This window comes from Polypterus senegalus, chromosome 15 (assembly GCF_016835505.1).
Source record: "Polypterus senegalus isolate Bchr_013 chromosome 15, ASM1683550v1, whole genome shotgun sequence".
NCBI classification, from domain to species: Eukaryota; Metazoa; Chordata; class Cladistia; order Polypteriformes; family Polypteridae; genus Polypterus; species Polypterus senegalus.
In genome coordinates this window covers 99,116,998-99,137,727 of record NC_053168.1, presented here as the reverse complement: position 1 = coordinate 99,137,727, position 20,730 = coordinate 99,116,998, and the positions used below count along the sequence as shown (strand labels likewise).

The following is a 20,730-nucleotide window of genomic DNA, read 5'->3' as shown; positions in this document are numbered from 1 at the left end:
CGAGGTTTACTTTTTTCATCGTCCAGCAAGCTTTCTTTTCGAATTCTTGTGCATGGCACGTTTACCCAAGGGAACTCCCTCCTTGGGGGTTGTTTGTTTGAATATTTCATACACAATGAGCACCACATATCATTTTCTTTGACCATTAGCCAATCAAAATCTTTAAACTATTGTTTGTTTATGCCGGATAAGCGGTGCTTAGATTTATCATTTGGCAGAGTGTTTGCTGAAGAGATTTCCCCTGATGGACCAGCCTCAGCAATGTATTTGTCTGAAATTGCTACATCAGGAGTTGAAACCGCACCTTCATTACTTTGTGACGTCTCTTTTCTGAAATAACTGAGCAGTGTTGTTTTCTGAACACTTTTTTTGCTCATGTTGGTAAAACGTTTGGAAAAAAATTAAAAGTACTTGTATGAATAAGACTTTTGAGTAGGAAAGTGAGAGCCTGTTGGATATTCAATGCACACTTGCACTACGGCAGGGCAAGATATGAACAAAAAAAGCAATGTCAGATGGGTCACTTTAACAAAACCCTCAGCAATTCGGTGACAAAACGTTTGCTGAGAACACAGTGTGTGCTGCAAGGATTTCTGAACACTTTTTGCAATATGGACGCAGGTCCAAATATAAGCAAATATAAGAACAGCAGATGGGGTCACTTTAACAAAACCCTCAGTATGAGCACATATAAAAATGGTAGAGGGAGTCACTTGAACAGGAACCACAGTGAGTTCTACAAGGATTTGTGCACACACATCACACCTAATGCTTAAACAACTGTGTGTGTGTGTATATTATATCTATGCTAATAAAAGGCAAAGCCCTCACTCACTCACTCACTCACTGACTCATCACTAATTCTCCAACTTCCCGTGTGGGTGGAAGGCTGAAATTTGGCAGGTTCATTCCTTACAGCTTCCTTACAAAAGTTGGGCAGGTTTTATATCGAAATTCTACGCGTAATGGTCATAACTGGAAGCAGTTTTTCTCCATTTACTGTAATGGAGATGAGCTTCAACGCCGTGGGCGGAGTTTAGTGTGACATCATCACGCCTCCCGTAATCACGCAGTACATAGAAAACCAGGAAGACCTCAAAAAGCGCTGAAGAAAACATGCATTATATAATTGAGAGGCAGCGAAACAATAAGAAGCGGCGAGTGACATATACAACCATATTCATGAGTTCTGCTACGGAAACAAAGCACGATGTAAACCTACACTTTAAATTAAGTTCATAGACAGGCTGCCGCTGGCGTTTGTAATTTAGTGCCTGCCCATATAAGGCCGTCCGTCAGCGGCAATCTAATAGCAAACTGCCACGGGTAAATATTCACGGGTGAAGGACTGTGCTTATGGAGAGGAAGATGAGATGGTCAGGGTGGTGTTTGACACAAACTCAGCGAAACTGCGAGAGAAAGTTTTAAGTGCCAGGACTAAGGTAACATTAAATACAGCCATGGACATAGCGAGATGGCACCAGCACAGCTGGGAACCCGATGCATGTACACGGCGGCTCCGTGAACTGGCGCAGTGCACAGATAAAAGCAACAGTTCCAAAAGCTGAACAAAACGAATTACACAATTGAAAGGCAGCAAAAATATGAAGCGTCTGATAAGCATATTCATAAATCCAGCTACTGCGGAAACAAAGCACCGGTGGAAAAAGTCAATGTCCGCTAAAGGAAGACAGTGTAAAAAACCCGTGCATGCAGTGTGTCAGGTCTCAGATAAAGAAGAAGGCGAGCTGTTTATTGATGCAGTAAGAAGCGAATCGATGAATGAAACCTGTCATCTTTACAGCGATTGACAAACACGGAATGTAACTTGAACACAACACATCCTACAAATCGAACCTGATTGAAAGAAATAATGATAATCAAATCCTTGATGACAGCAACACTCAGTAACACTCACAAAACAAATACTGTATATTGACAGTCATGTTACGTTATTTTTAAAATGTTCCCTTTTCTTTTCTAGCTTTTTAACACACTACTTCTCGCTGCGATCTGGGTATATATATATGTATATACTCGAATAATGGATACTTTATTAGCCATCAATGATTGTTTTGGTAAAGCCATACTCAGTGTATTCATTAGATGAATGGTAAAAAGTAAGAGCGAGGGAGGATGACTCATTGAGGCATGCAGGCTGTAGTCTTGCGTCAACTCTATCTGAATTGCGCGATCACATTTGAAAAAATATATCTTTTCAAGTTCTATTTAGTCCATATGTGTCAAACTCAAGGGCCACGGGCCACATCCGGCCCGGCGTGTAATTATATCCGGCCCGCGAGATCATTTTATATACTGTATTATTGTTATTAATGGCCCGGGTATATGAAGCGCTGGTAACACAAACTACAGATCCCATAATGCAGCCCTTCAGCTGCCTTGCCGAACACTTATCGCGTTAATCAAGTCTACCTTATGATGCTGCAAGTTATTGTGAAGCTAGAGTTATTGCGCACTGAGTTTGCGCGGCACTTTGGTGACTTTGAAGAACAAAAAAAGTCCGTCTACATGCGGCTCGAACCTTGTGCATGTTTGGTAGCACATATCTGTGTGAGAAGCTCTTCTCAGTGATAAAGACTAACAAAACAGCACACAGAAGTCGCCTCACTGATGAGCACCTGCAATCCATCCTGAGAATCTCCACAACACAGAACCTCACACCAAACAGAAACGAACTTGTGGCCAAAAAAAGATGCCAGGCGTCCAGCTCTAAAATGACATATGAGCAAAGACAACTGAATGATTTGATTTGTTATTGCACGTAAGGCGGAGTCAACCAATTTAACAAACAGCGTATTGCACTGATACTGAAATAGCTGTGTGTGTATATATGTAGATATGTATGTATATGTATATATATGTTTATATATGTGTGTGTGTATGTATGTATATATATATATATATATGTATTTGTGTGTATATATGTGTGTATGTGTGTGTATATATGTAGATATATATATATATGTTTATGTGTGTGTGTGTGTAAATATATATATATATATGTGACAACAACACTCATCACACAACAGTGACAAAACAATTACATTGACAATCAGGTTAAGTTATTTTCAAAATGTTTCCTTTTCTTTTTCATTTCTTCTTTAACACACTACTTATCGGCTAGAATTATTTACTAGTATATATATATATATATATATATATATTATATATATATATATTATATATATATATATATATATATATATTTATATATATATATATATATATATATTATATATATATATATATATATATATATATATATATATATATATATATATATATATATATATATATATATATATATATATATATATATATATATATATATATATATATATATATATATATATATATATATATATATATATATATATATATATATATATATATATATATATATATATATATATATATATATATATATATATATATATATATATATATTGTGAAGGATGGCGGCCATTTATACGGCCAATACCCTAAACCGCCAGGTGGAGCCCACCTTGCAGCATGGAGGTCCCCAGAAGACCAGCAGGGCATCATGGACAATGGAGTTTTTATGCAAAGCCCTGCTGGATGCGTGGGGCCACAGGAGAGCTGCAGGGAGGACCGAGGGCTTCTTGTGCCCTGTGACCCGGACGTTCGTCATAGGAAAGCGACGGACTTCGGGTTGAAGAAAAGGACTATTTACCCTGACCCGGAAGGAATAAGGACTTGTGGACTGTTGGGCAGAAACACTTCCAGGTCAGGAGATATAAAAGGACCATGGGAACTCACAGACAATGAGCTGAGCTGGATGGAAGGGTGGCAACGCGTCTGGGAGCTGGAGGATTGTATTATTGTGGTTTATTGTAATTATATGAGTATTGTGGAGGAGAGTGTGCTTTGTGCACTGTGGCGACAAAATAAAGTTAACTTGAAGACTTTTACCTGGTGTTTGGAATCGTGGACAGGGTTCAAGGGAGCAAGAGCGTCCCCTATCGTTCACAGTGGCGTAGTCGGCAGGATACTCTAGCGTCGTTTGTAGAGGACCTGAATAAAATATTTCTGTGGGTAACGAGCCCCGAGAAGACTACGGAATCAGGAATCATCACACAGCATCGCCAGAACCCGAAAATTCCGAGTCCAAAATGGGAAAGAAGGGCAAGCAAAGCGACAACACCAGCGGGAGTGCCGTAGGTGCAATGGCGGCCTTCGGGAGGAGTTAAGGAGAGGCCTTACAAGTCGGAGAAACCTCCAGGAAACAGCGATCCCTCTAAAGATGCGTGCGGGAACGACATTAAAAATCCTTTTATTGTTTCTCACCTTGTCCCGTGCATGTACCTTGGAGATGACCATCTGGAGGCTCCGAGGGAAAAAGGAGACTGCCCCGACAATGACGGCCTTCTCCTGTCGAAGCCAGAGCGCCTAGAAGTTGACTTCCGCATGATTGCAGCCGACGAGGGACACGGTAGCAAACCCGGTGCATTCTGGGAAGGAGGAGCTCCGCGTCCTGCTGTTTGCACCTTCAAGCCCGAAGGAACGGACTTGGTCTTTCCGAAGGGGAAGGGGGTGGCGAGCGAGGCATCGCTCAACCCACAAGAAGGAAAGGAGGGTCGGGAAGTAGCTAATCGGGATGTCGCAAAAATATTAAAGACAGAACGCAGTTCGCCGAAGAAGGCAACTCGACCCTCTGAGAACCCCAAGTCCCAGAAACCTCCGCGATACCCGTCAGAGCACGTGCCTGAAGCTGGCGTGCTCATTGGCTCCCGGCCGGCAGAGAAGACAGACAAGGAAGTAAGTCTTATGCCAGTCGAAATAAATAATTATATAAATTTGCGGGAGCTCAAAAAACTAATCGAGCCTGTAGCGATTGTCTTACAGGTCCTGACGACCATTGAAAAGATCGTCGGGGATTTGGGAGCGGCAGCCAGAGAGCCGTTGGAGAAGGTGAGGGCCTACGTCGCGGCGATTTGTGGGAGCCTCCCGTAATGAATGATGCGGCGATACAGGTAAGCGAGACCCATATCGTACATAATAGAGGGATGCGGTGTGATCCGGGCCCGCGTTTAATAAGTAGCGGGTGCCAATGCACGACGTACCCTGCAAGAGAGTCGATGCGTTAACGAGTGGTGGCGGAAGGGCTAATCGATCTGGGGCAGCTAGACAGTGCTGACTCCCAGAGCGAGGCAGCCCTGAAGACGCCGCCGCCGGTAATTTGTAAAAGTAAAGGGGTGCAAACAGTAAACGGTCTCTTTTTACTGAATAGAGAGACTCGGACTGTAGACAAGCCCCAGATTAAGCAGAAGATCCCGATAATAAAACGGGGGTCTCCTGACAAGAAAGAGAGAGTGAAAGCACCGTTAGAGGCGGGGTTTCTCTCCCAGAAAAAGGGGCGGACCTAACATTTCCTTATTGTTTTCAGTCCCATAGGGGGAGAGTACCAGGAGAACAGAGGCAGTGTTACGGGTGCCGAAGGTTGGGCCATATTTGGCAGAACTGTCCTTGGAGAGAGGGGAACAAGATGTCGATTTGGAATAATATTCCCCCTAGGCTCTCCAGGGACCAAGATGTTCGTTTTAATCAAGGCTCAACCAGGACCATTTATCCCGGCAAATACCCCCAAGCCGCCAGGTGGAGCCCACCTTGCAGCGTGGAGGTCCCCAGAAGACCAGCAGGGCATCATGGACAATGGAGTTTTTATGCAAAGCCCTGCTGGATGCCGTGGGGGCCACAGGAGGGAGCTGCAGGGAGGACCGAGGGCTTCTTCGTGCCCTGTGACCCGGACGTTCGTCATAGGAAGAGCGACGGACTTCGGGTTGAAGAAAAAGACTATTTACCCTGACCCGGAAGGAATAAGGACTTGTGGACTGTTGGGCAGAAACATTTCCGGGTCAGGAGATATAAAAGGACTATGGGAACTCACAGACAATGAGCTGAGCTGGGTGGAAGGGTGGCAACGCGTCTGGGAGCTGGAGGATTTTATTATTGTGGTTTATTGTAATTATATGAGTATTGTGGAGGAGAGTGTGCTTTGTGCACTGTGGCGACAAAATAAAGTTAACTTGAGGACTTTTACCTGGTGTCTGGAGTCGTGGACAGGGGTTCAAGGGAGCGAGAGCGCCCCCTATCGTTCACAATATATATATATATATATGTTTGCTGCGTGCTGAACAAAAAGAGAGCAGCTGTATGCTTAGCAGCACTAACTGCACTGACGCCGAGAACAGAGACGTCACTTTCCAACGCCTTTTTCTGATATCCGACAGGCTGGTTCCACTAGTCTTTTTTTATTTTATCAGTCCTCCTCTCAACCGCCCACTATCACATTCGCTTGTGAACTGCCGCTTTGCTCCCGCTATTAGCATGTACAGCCCCCTCTCGCCTGCACATCTCTCCATACTCCTTGCTACTGTATTAAGCTGCTCCACCCCCGCTATTACCACATACACCCCGTCTCGAAAGCCCACCTCCCCATACTCTTTGCTTGTGAACTCCGCTCCACCTCGTCCCCGCAATTAACTTATTCAGCATTGAGTGATCAGCACCATCCCGTCCCACGCCTCTCACCTCGCCACTTGCAATCCTGCTTCTAAAGTATTTGCCCACCCGCCCGCTCGTCCTTTGCCATCTCTGCAGATCATTAGATCTGCCTGTGCCTGTAGATCTGCGGCTGTCTCCTCACAATGTCATGCGAGAGGACAGTGGGGCGCTCGCTAGGGAGAACACTGTGCTTCCATATAATTAAAGAATATAGTAAATGTGACTTTTTCAGTTATTATTGTCTAGTTGTCTACACAGAACAGGGACAGCAATTAACATTTGGGCATCAGCATTCAAGGTCAATAACAACACTTGGCAATGACTTGAGATGAATCTTGGAGCTTTAAGGGTGACACAGCGGTAGACAAACAGGGTAGTTTGTGAATTAAATCTTATAGCTCATCTCCTTTTAAAATAGCTTAATCTCTTAAGAATGACTTGATTGTTGTATTTATATCATCTTAAAACAACATGAATACTCTGTTTTGCAATATGCATGTAAATCTAAAGACGCAGGTCAATGCTCAATAACATTTTTGACTTGAAACAATGACGTTTCAGTATGTTGTAAGGTTGTCCTTTATAAAAGGACCCCTGCCTTCATCTCAATTATAAAGCACAAGAGTGGGCTAGTTATTTTTTTTTAATTTACAAAATATACTTCACTTTAGAATGCATGTTCATTAGGCACACTAATATGTACTTTATGTCTTCTTTTAACAGTATACAGTTAAGTGAAAAACTAAGCACAACCCATGAAAGGTTTTCTCTTTTTCCACATGTGAACTTATCAAGATTTCATCTTCTTTTAAATAATATCTATAGATAAAGGTGATATAATATACTTTAACAAACAACATGCCTCATTTACATTTTGTAGTCCATTGTATAATTTAAATGCAAATTTTGCAACTGGAAAAAGTAACTATACCCCTACATTTATCATTACCTCAGACACCTAAAATTAGAATCAGGTGCACCACATCAGGATAAAATGATTTAGAATATCATTAGAGAGAATTGTGAAGAATCCTGTCTTATTTAAACTCAAGACATTTAGTTTGGTTTGTTTTTTGTTATTGAAGTATGTGTAATCACCATGCCTAGATGGAATGAGATCTCAGAGGCCTTCAGAAACAATGTTATAGCTGCCTACAAGTCTGGGAAGGGATTTAAGAAGATCTCCAAACAAATCAACCAACAAAGATCTTCTACAAGTGGAAAAGATTTAAAACAACTGCCAACTTGTCCAGTCCAGGCCAAGCGACTTAAGCAATAAAACAGAATGCAAGATGATAAAAAGTCTTTAAGAAATAGAATTTCACAACAGGACCTATAGGAAGGTGATGCCACTGCCGAAAAGCAGAAGTCTAGAATTAGAAGGAGGTTCCATGCAAATTAACTCTACATAGGCGGGGTGCCAGGATAAAAATTTTGCTATCACCCATTAATTGTAAAAGAGAACAATGTGAAGCCATCTGTCGAAAGACTGAAGTGCAACCCAAACAATGAGTGGGAATAACTTTCTCCCAGTTGATGTCAGAAACTGGTAGACAGTTGAAGAAAGCACTTATTTGATATTGTCCATGCCTATGGGGTCAATACCAGCTATTAGAATCAAGGAAGCAGTTCACATAGTCAAAAGCAGCATTCATGTCTCAATTTAAGGCAGCCCATTCAAGTAGGCTTGTGGAACGTCTCGTCTCTCCAGCATGATGATCATCTTCCTCTGTTGTTGGAGGAGCTGTGTAAACTCCATATTTCAGTGGTGGTACTCTCTCAGGTGTTACAGACCTGGGACTGGTCAGATCTCTAAGTGGGTACACATTTTATTGGCCTGGTTGCTCTGATGGCTGTCATACTCAGGAAGTAGCTGTTGCTGTGGCAGATCAGCTCCATCCGATGTCACCCCTTTTGACGAGTGTTTTATGAGACTCAGATTACAGCACTCTCTAGGTGCCTTGTCTGTTGTCTCAGTGTATGCTCTGACCACGGTGAGTGATGTCTCGGTGAGGGAGACATTTTATTTGCAATTTCCCTTGGTGGTTGATGGGTGCCTGTAAAGGGACACTACTCTTGTCAATTTCAGTGCGACCATTGGCACTGATATGACTGGCTATGAGGATTGTCTCGATCCCCATGGGTCTGGTGACCATGGTGAAATTGGCTCTATGTTCCTTGACTTTGCAAAAGGTCAGGGGCTGCGAATCGCTGGATCCTGGTTCCAGCGCCCTGAGGCACATCGTTGGACTTGGTACTCCAATACTGGAGGTGCAGTGAATGAGCTCAATCACATCCTCGTGGGCAGACACTGGAGGCTCTTACAAAACTGCATTGTCTACTGAAGTGTCCAGTTTGTGAACCACAGAGTTGTTGTTGCTACTCTGAAGATCCAGCTTAGGTCCATTAGGCTACCACTTACAAGGAAAATGTGGCTGGACCTGGCCAGATTACAAGATCAGGCTGTTTCTGACAAGTTTGCATGCATGTTTATGTGAGGAACTTAGAAACTTGGGTGCGACTGCCAATCCTAATGTGATGTGGGAGACCTTCAGTGACAAGAAGGATGGCTGCGAGGGCAAATAACGAGGCATTTGTTAGAGAAATCTGTGAGCAAGTGACAAACTATCTATAGTCTAGTGACCCACGCCCTGCTTACAGCAGAATTGAAGCATTACACACATCCGAATCTGTTACTCAGAGAGTCGCAGTCAGGGCAGCTGATCGAGTGGTCCTTACAGATGATACTGTAGTTGTGATTCACTGGGCTGCCTACTTTGAGCAGATGATCGTCCGGCTAAGACATTGGATATCTCTGGGTCCTCAGTTCTTGAGGCTGATCCTCCAATTAGCTGTGAACCACCCAATCTCAATGAGACTGCACAGGTGGTGAACTAGCTGAAGGTAGGGAAGGCTGCAGGGATCTGTGGTATCTTGGGTGAACTTCTCCAGGCTGGTGGTAAGGCTGTCCTCCTGATATTGCAAGCAATCTTTGCTTCCATTTGGGAGGTTGGTGTCATCCCAACTGACTGAAAAACAGGACTTGTCGTCCTTATCTGGAAAGGGAAGGGTGATCGCCTGGATTGTGGCAACTACAAGGGGATAACAATGCTCTCAATGCTGGATAAGGTCCTTGCTAGGTCATCCTCAATAGGATCTGCGATCACTTGCTCACCTACCAGCGACCACAGCAGTCTGGTTTTACGCCTAAGAAGTCTAAAATCAACCGTATCCTGGCACTGAGGGTTCTCATGGAGCACAGCTGTGAATATCATCAGAGTTAATTTGTAGCCTTTGTCAAGAATTCGACTGATTGAGCTGCCCTGTGGGAAATCCTGAGACTTTGCAGTATCCCCTTAAGGTTGCTGGACGTTATGACCGGCTTGTGCACTGGTACTGTGAGTGTTATTTTAAGCTAGGGTTTTTCACAGTTCTGCTCTCTACATCCAGTTATGCAATTTTTAGCAATAACCCTTATCTCGTATGCATGTCAGAGGGCCACCATCTGGATTCCTTCCAATTATGCAATACCACAGCAGACCAAGAGGGGATGCTACCACTATGTCCTCTTCCTTTGCCTTCACAGTGACGAGAAACTGCCCAGTGAGGGCAACTGGCTCCATACCTTCGGTTCCCAGGACCATATAAGCCCAGCCACCTGGAAGGAGGCATCAATTGTTGAATAGAGAGCAAAGAGAAGGATTTCCTTTAAGTCCAAAGCAAAGCCTTTAAAAAAAGCCTTGATAGGCAGCAATTTGTTTGTTAAAATGACAGAGGGCGACACTTTTGTTGGCATGCATGCCATTTATCACTGTTTCACTTACAGTTTGCTAGAAAACAAGGAAAACCAAGTTGGCATCCCAGTGTTTATCTTGGTTTCTGAATCATCATTACCTCGGATGACCACACCCTTTACAAACACTGTAGGCCCATAAGATTGCTTATGGAGTCTTCAGTAAGATAGATTTTGGCTTCTAGGCCTCAATGAAGCTCTAAGGCTTACTTTATGGATAATGTCTTGGTGTTCAGCATCGTGGAGCCCCACTGCTTATAATAATCAGAAACACTAATTAACATTTTTTGATGATATGCCATATTTACATAGATTAGTCTTGCTTTCAAAGCAATGCAGCACCCTTTGAGATTTTATTACATTTAATGAATCCCAGGGTACTCACAAGGCCAAGCACAAACAATGATTATGCTCTAACAGAGTAAACACCAATCCCAGGTGGCACACAGCACTTTTAGCACAGCCAAGATAAAGCAACATAAACAGTCAGTAAGGAAACACAGCACACATCAAAAAGGATAACAACTACTATACCATTCTTACAAAATCAACTAAGACACAAAAATATAAAGAACTGAGTTACTACTAAACATTTTAGGATAGTCATAAACTTGAACAATGGCTTGTAATTTGTTTAAAACTACTTATATGAACAGGTAACTACTATAATGCAATCCTATTTTTTTTCTGCAAGACATCCCAATCTGTACAGAAGTTATATGTTAATCGTTTCTTAACAAGATTTAATAGATTCTCAAGCTAAATTAAAAGGTAAAGCAAAATTAAATACAGTGATATGTTAACATGGTTACAAAATGCACATTGATTAGGATATCTGAAATTTTGTCCAATTCGGAAGTCGATTATATAAATTTCTTTAAATTGATTAAAAAATACTAAGGATTAAATCTGAAATGCTAATCAATACAAATAGAAATGTCTAATAAATTAATGTCACTTAGGAGTGTAATACTATTGGAGTGTTTGAAGCTAGAATTATATCCTGATTCTGAAGAGCTTCGTCATTAGATAATAAAATCTTCTGAAAAAAAGAGAGCAGTTAGTAAAACTTAAAATCAGAACATTTGCTCCTTCCATCAAGCAATTAAAATTGTGGATGCACAGTACAATGTTTCCAGAAAACCAATAAGTGAGTTTGATATCTAATTGTATGAAAAAGTAGAGTAAAGAAGAATGAATAGCAAATAATAGTGACATACGTAGATTAAAAAGAAACATATTAATATAGAATAACATCAAGTACTGTTTTGATGGCCCCTAAAGTTCTAACGGCTACCATACTACTTGGTAATATATTCCACTTGTCTACCCTTAGTTTTCAAGAACAGGAGGACACACCTGGAAACATGTTAAGGGTAAATATCACACAAACATTAGGATGTTTTCTTTTACACAGAGAACCATAGACACAAGGAATACATTACCAAGTGGTGTGGTAGACAGTAGGACTTTAGGGACCTGCAAAACTCAACTTACTATTGTGGAAGAATTAGACTGTCCAGATTGGACTGGCAAGCTTTGTTGGGCTGAATGGCCAGTTCTTGTCTGGACTGTTCTGATATTCTAATTAAAATTATAACATGACAACTAGATAAAACTGTGGTGCATACAGTCATGCTATCCACTCCTCCACTACTTCTCGGCTGTTAAAATTATGAACAGCTTCAATGACTACAGTATTAAATGAATTACTTCCTTGTTCGTTTATGCAATGTGCAAGATAGTCTCCATGTTTTCAGTTTGATTGTAATGACAACACCTATATGGGAAGCCAAAAGGTGATTTGCTAATAATACTACCTCAAAAGTTGCTGTAGCTAGAGGCCACACGGCTCTGTTTGCCAATTACATGGGTTTTGGGTAAATTTCAGTGTCTCATAATTGACAACACACAAAGACCAATGTGCCTGGTGCACATCCTGTGTGGGAGATACAAGAGCCTGCACAAGACATGAACTTTATATATAGCACATGCCTACATTACAAACTCTCAAAGCATTCCATCGCAAGTAAAAAAAATCAAGACAAAAGACATAATTTATCAATTAAATGCAATATAAAAAACAGACATTATGATTTAAGACTACTGTACTGTTATGCATAACTTTCAATTTAACAGTATCCTAAGATACTACGTATTACTACTACTACATATAAATGTACATTATATATATAGACTGAATTAATTACAAAAAGTTTATTAAGTAATAAAGTCACTGTTCAGGTTAATAACCCAGCTAGCAACCCATTCTAGCAATGCAGTTTATTCAGACAGGAGTCAGTGTGTACTTACCTTGTCCTTTCCCACTGTTGTCAATGTCAGCAATGCATAGGCATCCCTGGTCAAACTCCTCATCATGTCCCAATGTGGCAGACCACCACTCCCGTGCTTTAAAGAGAGACATATCTACGTACTTTAAAAAAAAAAAATTGAAAAATCATGCACAGATAAATTCATTGAACACTGTTCAATAATAATAAAAACTAGCCTCTGGTACTAGTTAGTAACTATTAAGCACATAGTACCAGAAACTGGGGTACTCAATATGCACATTTGATAATGATTTGGCCCATCTAATAGCAGAATGAGACACAGACTTGCAACTCAACAAAATTAAACACTATATATATTACAAAATGAACTGTTGTTTAAACATGTCAAGAGTGAGATTTATAGATGCGTCACGTTATAGTAAAAGACCCATTAACAAATACTGTAACACTTTCATTGAAACCAGGAAAAGAATTAGCAATCAAAGAAAGAGAATGAAAATGCAACCTTCAATATTATTATTAAGGATTCGAAGTACAGTCATGGCCGAAATTCAGAACTCTCCAGCGCTTTGTCTTCAACCATTTCTGGTTTCTTTTAGAGGTATGTTTGGGGTCATTGTCCTGCTGGAACACCTATGACGTCTGACGCAGACCCAGCTTTCTGACACTGGGTCCTACATTGTGCCACAATATGTTTTGGTAGTCTTCAGATTTCATGATGCCTTACACACAGTCAAAGCATCCAGTGCCAGAGGCAGCAAAACATCCCCAAAACATCTTAGAACCTCCACCATGTTTGACTGTAGGTACTGTGTTCTTTTCTTCGTAGGCCTCATTCTGTTTTCTGTAAACAGTAGAATGATGAGCTTTACCAAAAAGCTCTACCTTGGTCTCATCTGTCCACAAGACGGTTGTCCAGAAGGATTTTGGCTTCCTCAAGTACAGTACAGGCCAAAAGTTTGGACACACCTTCTCATTCAATGTGTTTTCGTTATTTTCATGACCTTTTACATTGGTAGATTCTCACTGAAGGCATCAAAACTATGAATGAACACATGTGGAGTTATGTACTTATCAAAAAAAGGTGAAATAACTGAAAACATGTTTTATATTCAAGTTTCTTCAAAATAGCAGAGTAAAGGCAAAGGGGCCAACAAGTGCTAAACACCTCTGGGAACTCCTTCAGGACTGTTGGAAAACCATTTCAGGTGACTACCTGTTGAAGCTCATCGAGAGAATGCCAAGAGTGTGCAAAGCAGTAATCAGAGCAAAGGGTGGCTATTTTGAAGAAACTAGAATATAAAACATGTTTTCAGTCATTTCACCTTTTTTTGTTAAGTACATAACTCCACTGTGTTCATTCATAGTTTTGATGCCTTCAGTGAGAATCTACCAATGTAAATGGTCATGAAAATAAAGAAAACACATTGAATGAGGAGGCGTGTCCAAACTTTTGGCCTGTACTGTACATTTTGGCAAACTCCAGTCTGGCTTTTTTATGTTTCTGTGTCAGCAGTGGGGTCCTCCTGGCTCTCCTGCCATTGCGTTTTATTTCGTTCAGATGTCGACAGATAGTTCGAGCCGACACCGTTGCACCCCGAGTCTGCAGAAAAGCTTGAATAAGTTTTGAAGTTGATTGGGGCTGTTTATCCACCATTCGGACTATCCTTCATTGCAGTCTTTTATCAATTTTTCTCTTCCGTCAACGCCCAGGGAGATTAGCTGCAGTGCCATGTGTTGTGAACTTCTTGATTATGCTGCGCACAGTGGACAAAGGAACATGAAGATCTCTGGAGATGGACTTGTAGCCTTGACATTGTTGATATTTTTCCACAATTTTTGTTCTCAAGTCCTCAGACAATTCTATGCTCTTCTTTCTGTTCTCCATGCTTAGTGTGTCACACTCAGACACACAACAGAAAGTTTGAGTCAACTTTTCTTCATTTTAACTGGCTTCAGGTGTGATTACTATATTGCCAGCACCTGTTTCTTGCCACAGGTGAGTTAAAACAAGCATCATATGCTTGAAATAAAATGATTTACCCACAATTTTGAAAAGGTCCCAATAATTTTGTCCGGCCCATTTTTGGAGTTCTGTGTGACATGATGTCAGATTTGGTTTTTTTCTCTCTTTTTTTGTGTTGTTCCAATGCACATAAAGGAAATAAACATGTGTATACCAAAACATTTGTAATTCCAACAATTTTCTGGGAAAATTCCAGGGATGCCGATAATTTTGACCATGACTGTATCTCTTTTTTTAGCCCTATGGAGTTGGTTTGCATTACACAACTGTTCTTTTTCTTTGCAGTTTCATTTTCAGACCTTTATTATTCACTGCAGAGGTCCTTTTAAATTTTTTACTGCTTCTAAATTTAAGGAGGAACATGTCAAGCATTACACATAAAATGTGTTTAAACCTGCTTATTTAACAAAATAGTGCTTGGCAATGCACTAAAACAATTGCAGTATAGCAGTTTCAAATGGACTTCACCTTTTACCTAACACTAAGGTTTTCATTTACTGTAGGAGTTTAAACAAACATAATGAGGGGATCGAGTATATATGACAAGCTCAAAAATTACATTGCCTTTATTTGTACACACGTTGAAAATTCTCACATTTAGCAGACAACCTATAATAAATTTCAATTATGGAACTTCTAGAAAGACAGAATGATGAGGATGATGATGCAGTGGTTAGCACTACTATCTTATTACATCAAACATAAACATAAACCAATTGATGGCTAGATCACTCTGCGTGTGTGTGTGTATGCGATTTCATATTCTTCTCCCTGTGTTTACATGTATTCTTTACACATCCAATTTGCTCCCGCATCCCAAAGACATGTGTGTGTGATCACTTACAGATTAAAAAATTAGTCCAATATAATAGTTTCTGTGTGTATGTGTATGCATTAGTGTCTCATCCAATGAACCAGATTTATGTCCGGGACTGGCTCTTTCCCAGCCACAACCCTACCTTAATAGATTACAACTATTTAGGACACTATAACAGAAAAGGCCACATTTGAGATAAAATTTCTAGCACAAAACGCCAGCTAGAAGGTACATGAAAAATAAAGCCAAAGTAAACATACATAAATATGTATTCTGAAAACTAAAAGTTATCACAATGCAAAAAAGATATCCAAGATGCGAAAATGAAGAAAAAAAAAAATCATCTCTCACTCATTACCCTACACCCTGGGTACAGACTTGTGAAAGACCACAATTCCACCCAGTAAATGCTAACATTATTCAAAGTTATTGTCTGTTTTACCTGCATTTTTATTACTCTTTAATTTAATATTGTTTTTTGTATCAGTATGCTGCTGCTGGACTATGTGAATTTCCCCTTGGGATTAATAAAGTATCCATCTATTTAATATGTAAAGTCAAAATCAATTGAAGATAAAAACATTTAAAACAAGTAAATGAACTGAAAATTAAATATTCTATATCAACTTTATGCCAAAAACCAAACAAAATTACAAAAGGGTTGTTGCAAAAAGAAATGTGTTTCATACTCTTCTATAATACTTATTACAAACTAATATGGAAGACTTTACAAATACAACTGCAGAGCTACCAAACCAGAACAGTATAAATACACAAACTAGGGTAAAAGAGACAAACAAGAAAAAAAAAAAGAAAAAAGGATAAATTAGAAGTTGCAAAGATCACTCAGTCACTAAAAGTCACTAAACAAAGTAACGTCTGCAGTGATGTGCACTATGGAAGATGTTAATAATAACATGGATTAATTATAAGAACTCTAAATAATTATTTAGATTTTCCAAATGTTATTGCTAGAGGGAAAAACAATCTCAGTGATGTAAATACATTAAGAAAAAAACATAACTGCACCATCTCCATTAACCTCATACATGAAATAACTATATTAAATACTGTTTTCAGCCTAAACATTGATGAATGTATTTAATTCCAGTTACACAACTCAATAAGTAAAAAACATCTTAATGTTATTTGTTGTGTTATAACTTTAAAATATTAATAATGAAATAAAACATGTTATCTAAAACAAAAACATAACCCAAATTTAGAAGTCTTAATTGCTTTAGAAACTTTTCCCTTTAGATTAGGACAAGTACATAAACAGCAATAACAGCAGATACAATAAAGAATTACGCAAATTACACGTCATTAATTAAAAAAGCTACAGCTGGCCATGCTGATTCGATATTAATATCTGTATCACCTTGTGTAATCCACTTGATGCAAACAAGCCAGATAAAAAGGGATTGGGATTACAAGGCAGTAAATCCTTTTGCCATATGTCTTCTGCTACTGTAGCTTTGAAAAATAAGGACAGCTAATTCACCTTCAAACGACTCTATGTATACATAGCTTATTCTTTTTTTGATTATTTTAACTTGGACCATTCGGCACGCGTAGTACAATAGTCCTGACATTCCGTACACGTATTTCTAAAACCCTCATGCATTAGCTGGACAATACAGCCTATATGTCATCTTTAATTTAAAGATTTTGGGCAGCTGTAGATGCTTAAATGTCACAACAAACTTTACTGCATTTTAGGCGAACATGGCTGGTTTTCATTAGGAATGAAATGCAAACGCCTTATGTTAAATATGAAAGATGAAATCATCTTCAGCGAAGACAGGCAAAGTTGGCACATTAGCCAGCAAATAAATATTTATCATGTAGAGGCTTTGTGTGAGACACATGTAAGAAATACTGAGAACGGCATTTGACATTACCTGAGGAACCGCTCCAGATGGGCTCTACCCTGAGATGTGGTGTCCAATGAACACCTGCTTTTCCGTTACACCTGCTAGATTGTCGGTGCGTCTTTAAATCCAGAAGAAGGCAACAGAGCGCCCAGCGCAGAGTAACTCATCACAAACCCAGAAACGGCTTATACTCCAGGACCTGTCTGGCGAATTTTCAGCCAACTGCTCTGCGTCTGGACAACCCAGGCGTGGAGGACTGCTTGGGGCACTCTTCGCTTTCACGCCTGCCTACAAGTTCCCAGAAAAGGAGCGACGCCGTTCACATGTCACCTCGGCCGAGTTCCTCCGACTCTTCATCAACCCCTCCCTGTTGTCATAGCACCGTCTTCAACGAAGCCAGTGCGCGCCGTAAGCTGCCGCGCTCTCCAGCTTTGAGTCTGTGACCCTGCGTACTACTACTTTGCGTCACCCTTACGGCGCTCCGTACCAGCGGAAGTAATCGCAGAGGACGCATGGGAGATTGAGTGTACTTCGTTAGTAAGATATTTTCATTCATCCTCGAGTATAAATTCACTTACTCCAGCAAGTCGGTAGAATATAAAATACACCGAGACATCGTGCAAAACACAACAAACATGTACAAAGTAGCATAAATGCAAGAACCAGAATTAACACACCTTACTCGTGATAGTATTTAATTTTGGTATCATTCGCTTTTACGATAATTGCACTAGAGGTCACACATGTAATACAGCTGACCTTCCTGGTTAGTCTGATGAGGCATCTAGCATCCCTGAGCACAGAACAGAACAAAGCACTGGCAAAACGTTCTCAGTACATTGTGGCACATATTACTGGGCCTGAGCCTCCTTAAAAAGAAGAGCCTGCTCTAAACTTGTTTTTGTAGGACTAGACCACCTCCACCCCTTTCACCTCCTCCATCTCCATTATTACAACTCTTTAAAGGCTCCATTTCATACCAGGTGTCCACCACTAACTCCTTTTTCACGGTAAAGTGTGGCTGGGTGTTTTTATCTCTACAGCCTTCGGTTTTCAATTAACTCTCAATTTAGCTTTCTTTAAAATTATGTAGAGGGTAAAAAGAACAGGATGTAAGGTACCCCTTTGTTGCAAACCACCATCTCCAATTCATAGTCCTATAGCCTCAGAAGTTGTCACCTGGTCCATGACACTGTGGGGTTTCTATCTGTATTGCCTTTAGTTTATTTTATGATGAAGCTTTATAGTGTTAGATAATCCAAAGAACATTATCTCATGACTGTGCAAGCTAAGTCCAAGTGAAAGTAGGCTCGTTTGAACATATAGACCAGGGCTTGTTCTAAGCTATATTTGCCTGGTAAGCAAAGTATATATAAGTGATTAAGGTGGTCTGTAATCATGTGTCACAGTTTTTTCAGAACCAACAACTTAATGGTTTGTAATTTGTGTTGTAAGAACTATTTCAGTCTTCAAGGGTGTTTGGAGCACCCTTTTTGTGTAAGATGGGACCATACAAGATATTTTCCACGATACTGACATCCTCTGCGGATTCATAGAAAGGGTGAATATATACTAACATGCCCCACAGGTTTCTTCAGAACTTACCCTGAGCACCTTCTGACTGATGCCATCAAGCCAAACAGATTTGCTTCATTAGCCCTGCTTACATTTCTTAGGGATCATCTGATTACCAATGTCCTTGTAGTCTGCTGTAGTTTACACACCAGCTTGTTTAATTAGTGATTTTCTTCTCTTAAAATTGCTTTCTCACTTCTGCCTGCACCCACTAACATTCCTCCTTACTGTATTTCCCCACCTCTCCTTTTTTTATAAAATCCTTTAGGGCATTATTGATTCACATGTTGTCTCTCAGAAACTACATATTGTCTTTTTGGAAACTAGATTAGATTACCGACCCAAGAATCATGATGGTGTGAGTTCAAATCAACAATATAAAGATTATTAAAAAAATACTTTCACTTGATTGTTATATTTCTACTGTTAAATTAGAAATTTCAAACTCCGCCTTTAACAGGAGTACAATGAGAATTGATATACACTTTCAGTTGTCAGATTCATTGCCAAACAGATTCAATTGTCCTGTACATTATTAAGAAATCAGTGCTTCCAAATGTTCTTGTAAAAGTTACACTCCCATACTTCATCAAAGGTATGAACTATACTTAGTATCCACCAGGACATGTTTGGATAACTTGATTCCTGTGACTACAACAGAAAATCTATTGAATTGAATGGGGTAACACAATAATTAAATGAATCATAACATAAATTGATTAAATGAAGAAACATTCTGAAAGAAAATCGTCTGACCAAAGTTACCAGATAAGTGAGGAGCCCATAAAAAGCATCTGTTGTGTCCACAATGATGGCAAATCCACGTCTCTGGGGTCAGGTTAAAAGGTTCACAGTCTATCTTGGTACTCAGTTCTGACTCACCCTCTGAGACAAAGCAAATTTCATGCAGAACTTGGGATTTGGGTCCACCAATGACATTCAAAACCATGTTAGTGAATTCCCTCATTTTTGGGGGTTGTTCCCAATTGCAGGGTATCATAGTTCATAGTTGTCTTTACAAGCCGCTGCTTTAAATTCTTTTAAATTCTTCGGCTTTAACACAGTCACAGATTGAAGCCCAAACATTGTGATTCATTTTTGATGTAACTGCAGTCTTCAGCTTTAGGAAGTAAATGTACCCATTAAGGTGGAGTAATGATAATGTACATCTTGTAGCAATGCATTTGTTTATGCTATTGTGAAACTGGCCCCTTTTGCTTTAATATCCACTTTTTCCATTTTCTCTCCAGATTAACACTTTATTTGTTAAATTTGATTGCAAATTTGTGTTACAGGTGCTTAACACATTCCTTTTTTGTAAGTACCCTTCAAAATAGCATTCAGATGAGGATGAAGTAATTGAACACTACAACTGTCCTACTCCAACAAGGAGTCATTCCTTTACAATGACATCCATTGGGCATCATCTCAAAAATCACAGGAGAATATATGGATCATTGTTTTACAAGGAGCTCCCTAATCTATTGGGACATCCAGATGATGCACTTCATGCACATTTTAGATCTTTCCGGGTAGATATTGTTTCAGCAATGTAAATATGGTCTGAGTACAGCATGTCACTCTGAGAAGCCAAGCCTTGACTGTGGATGAACAGGCACTAACTGCTTTATGGTTTTATGCCTCTGAATCATTCTATCAAGTTGTTGGGAATGAAGCATGTGTCACAAAATCCACAGTATGTTCAGTTATTCACAAAGTCTCATCTGCCTTGTCAAGCTTTCTGAACCAGTTTTTTTTTCTGAAAATCCAGAGCACCTCAACAAAACAAAACCTGACTTTTT

General features: G+C 39.9%; 1 protein-coding gene across 4 annotated transcripts in view; it reads right to left on the bottom strand.

Annotated features, from left to right (window-relative positions):
- bbs9 (Bardet-Biedl syndrome 9) overlaps positions 1-17,806 on the bottom strand; it is a 448,663-nt gene extending 430,857 nt beyond the window's left edge. For 2 of the 4 annotated variants that reach the window (XM_039736257.1, XM_039736258.1), the window contains exons 1-2: positions 17,381-17,806; positions 12,653-12,773 (exon numbers count right to left, since the gene is read on the bottom strand). In XM_039736257.1, the coding sequence (XP_039592191.1) occupies positions 12,653-12,764 (112 nt within the window). In that variant the 5' untranslated portion in view covers positions 12,765-12,773; positions 17,381-17,806. The remainder of the gene's footprint in view (positions 1-12,652; positions 12,774-17,380) is intronic. The other 2 variants (XM_039736260.1, XM_039736259.1) reach the window with 2 other exon arrangements.
- Between the last annotated feature and the right edge of the window lie 2,924 nt (positions 17,807-20,730).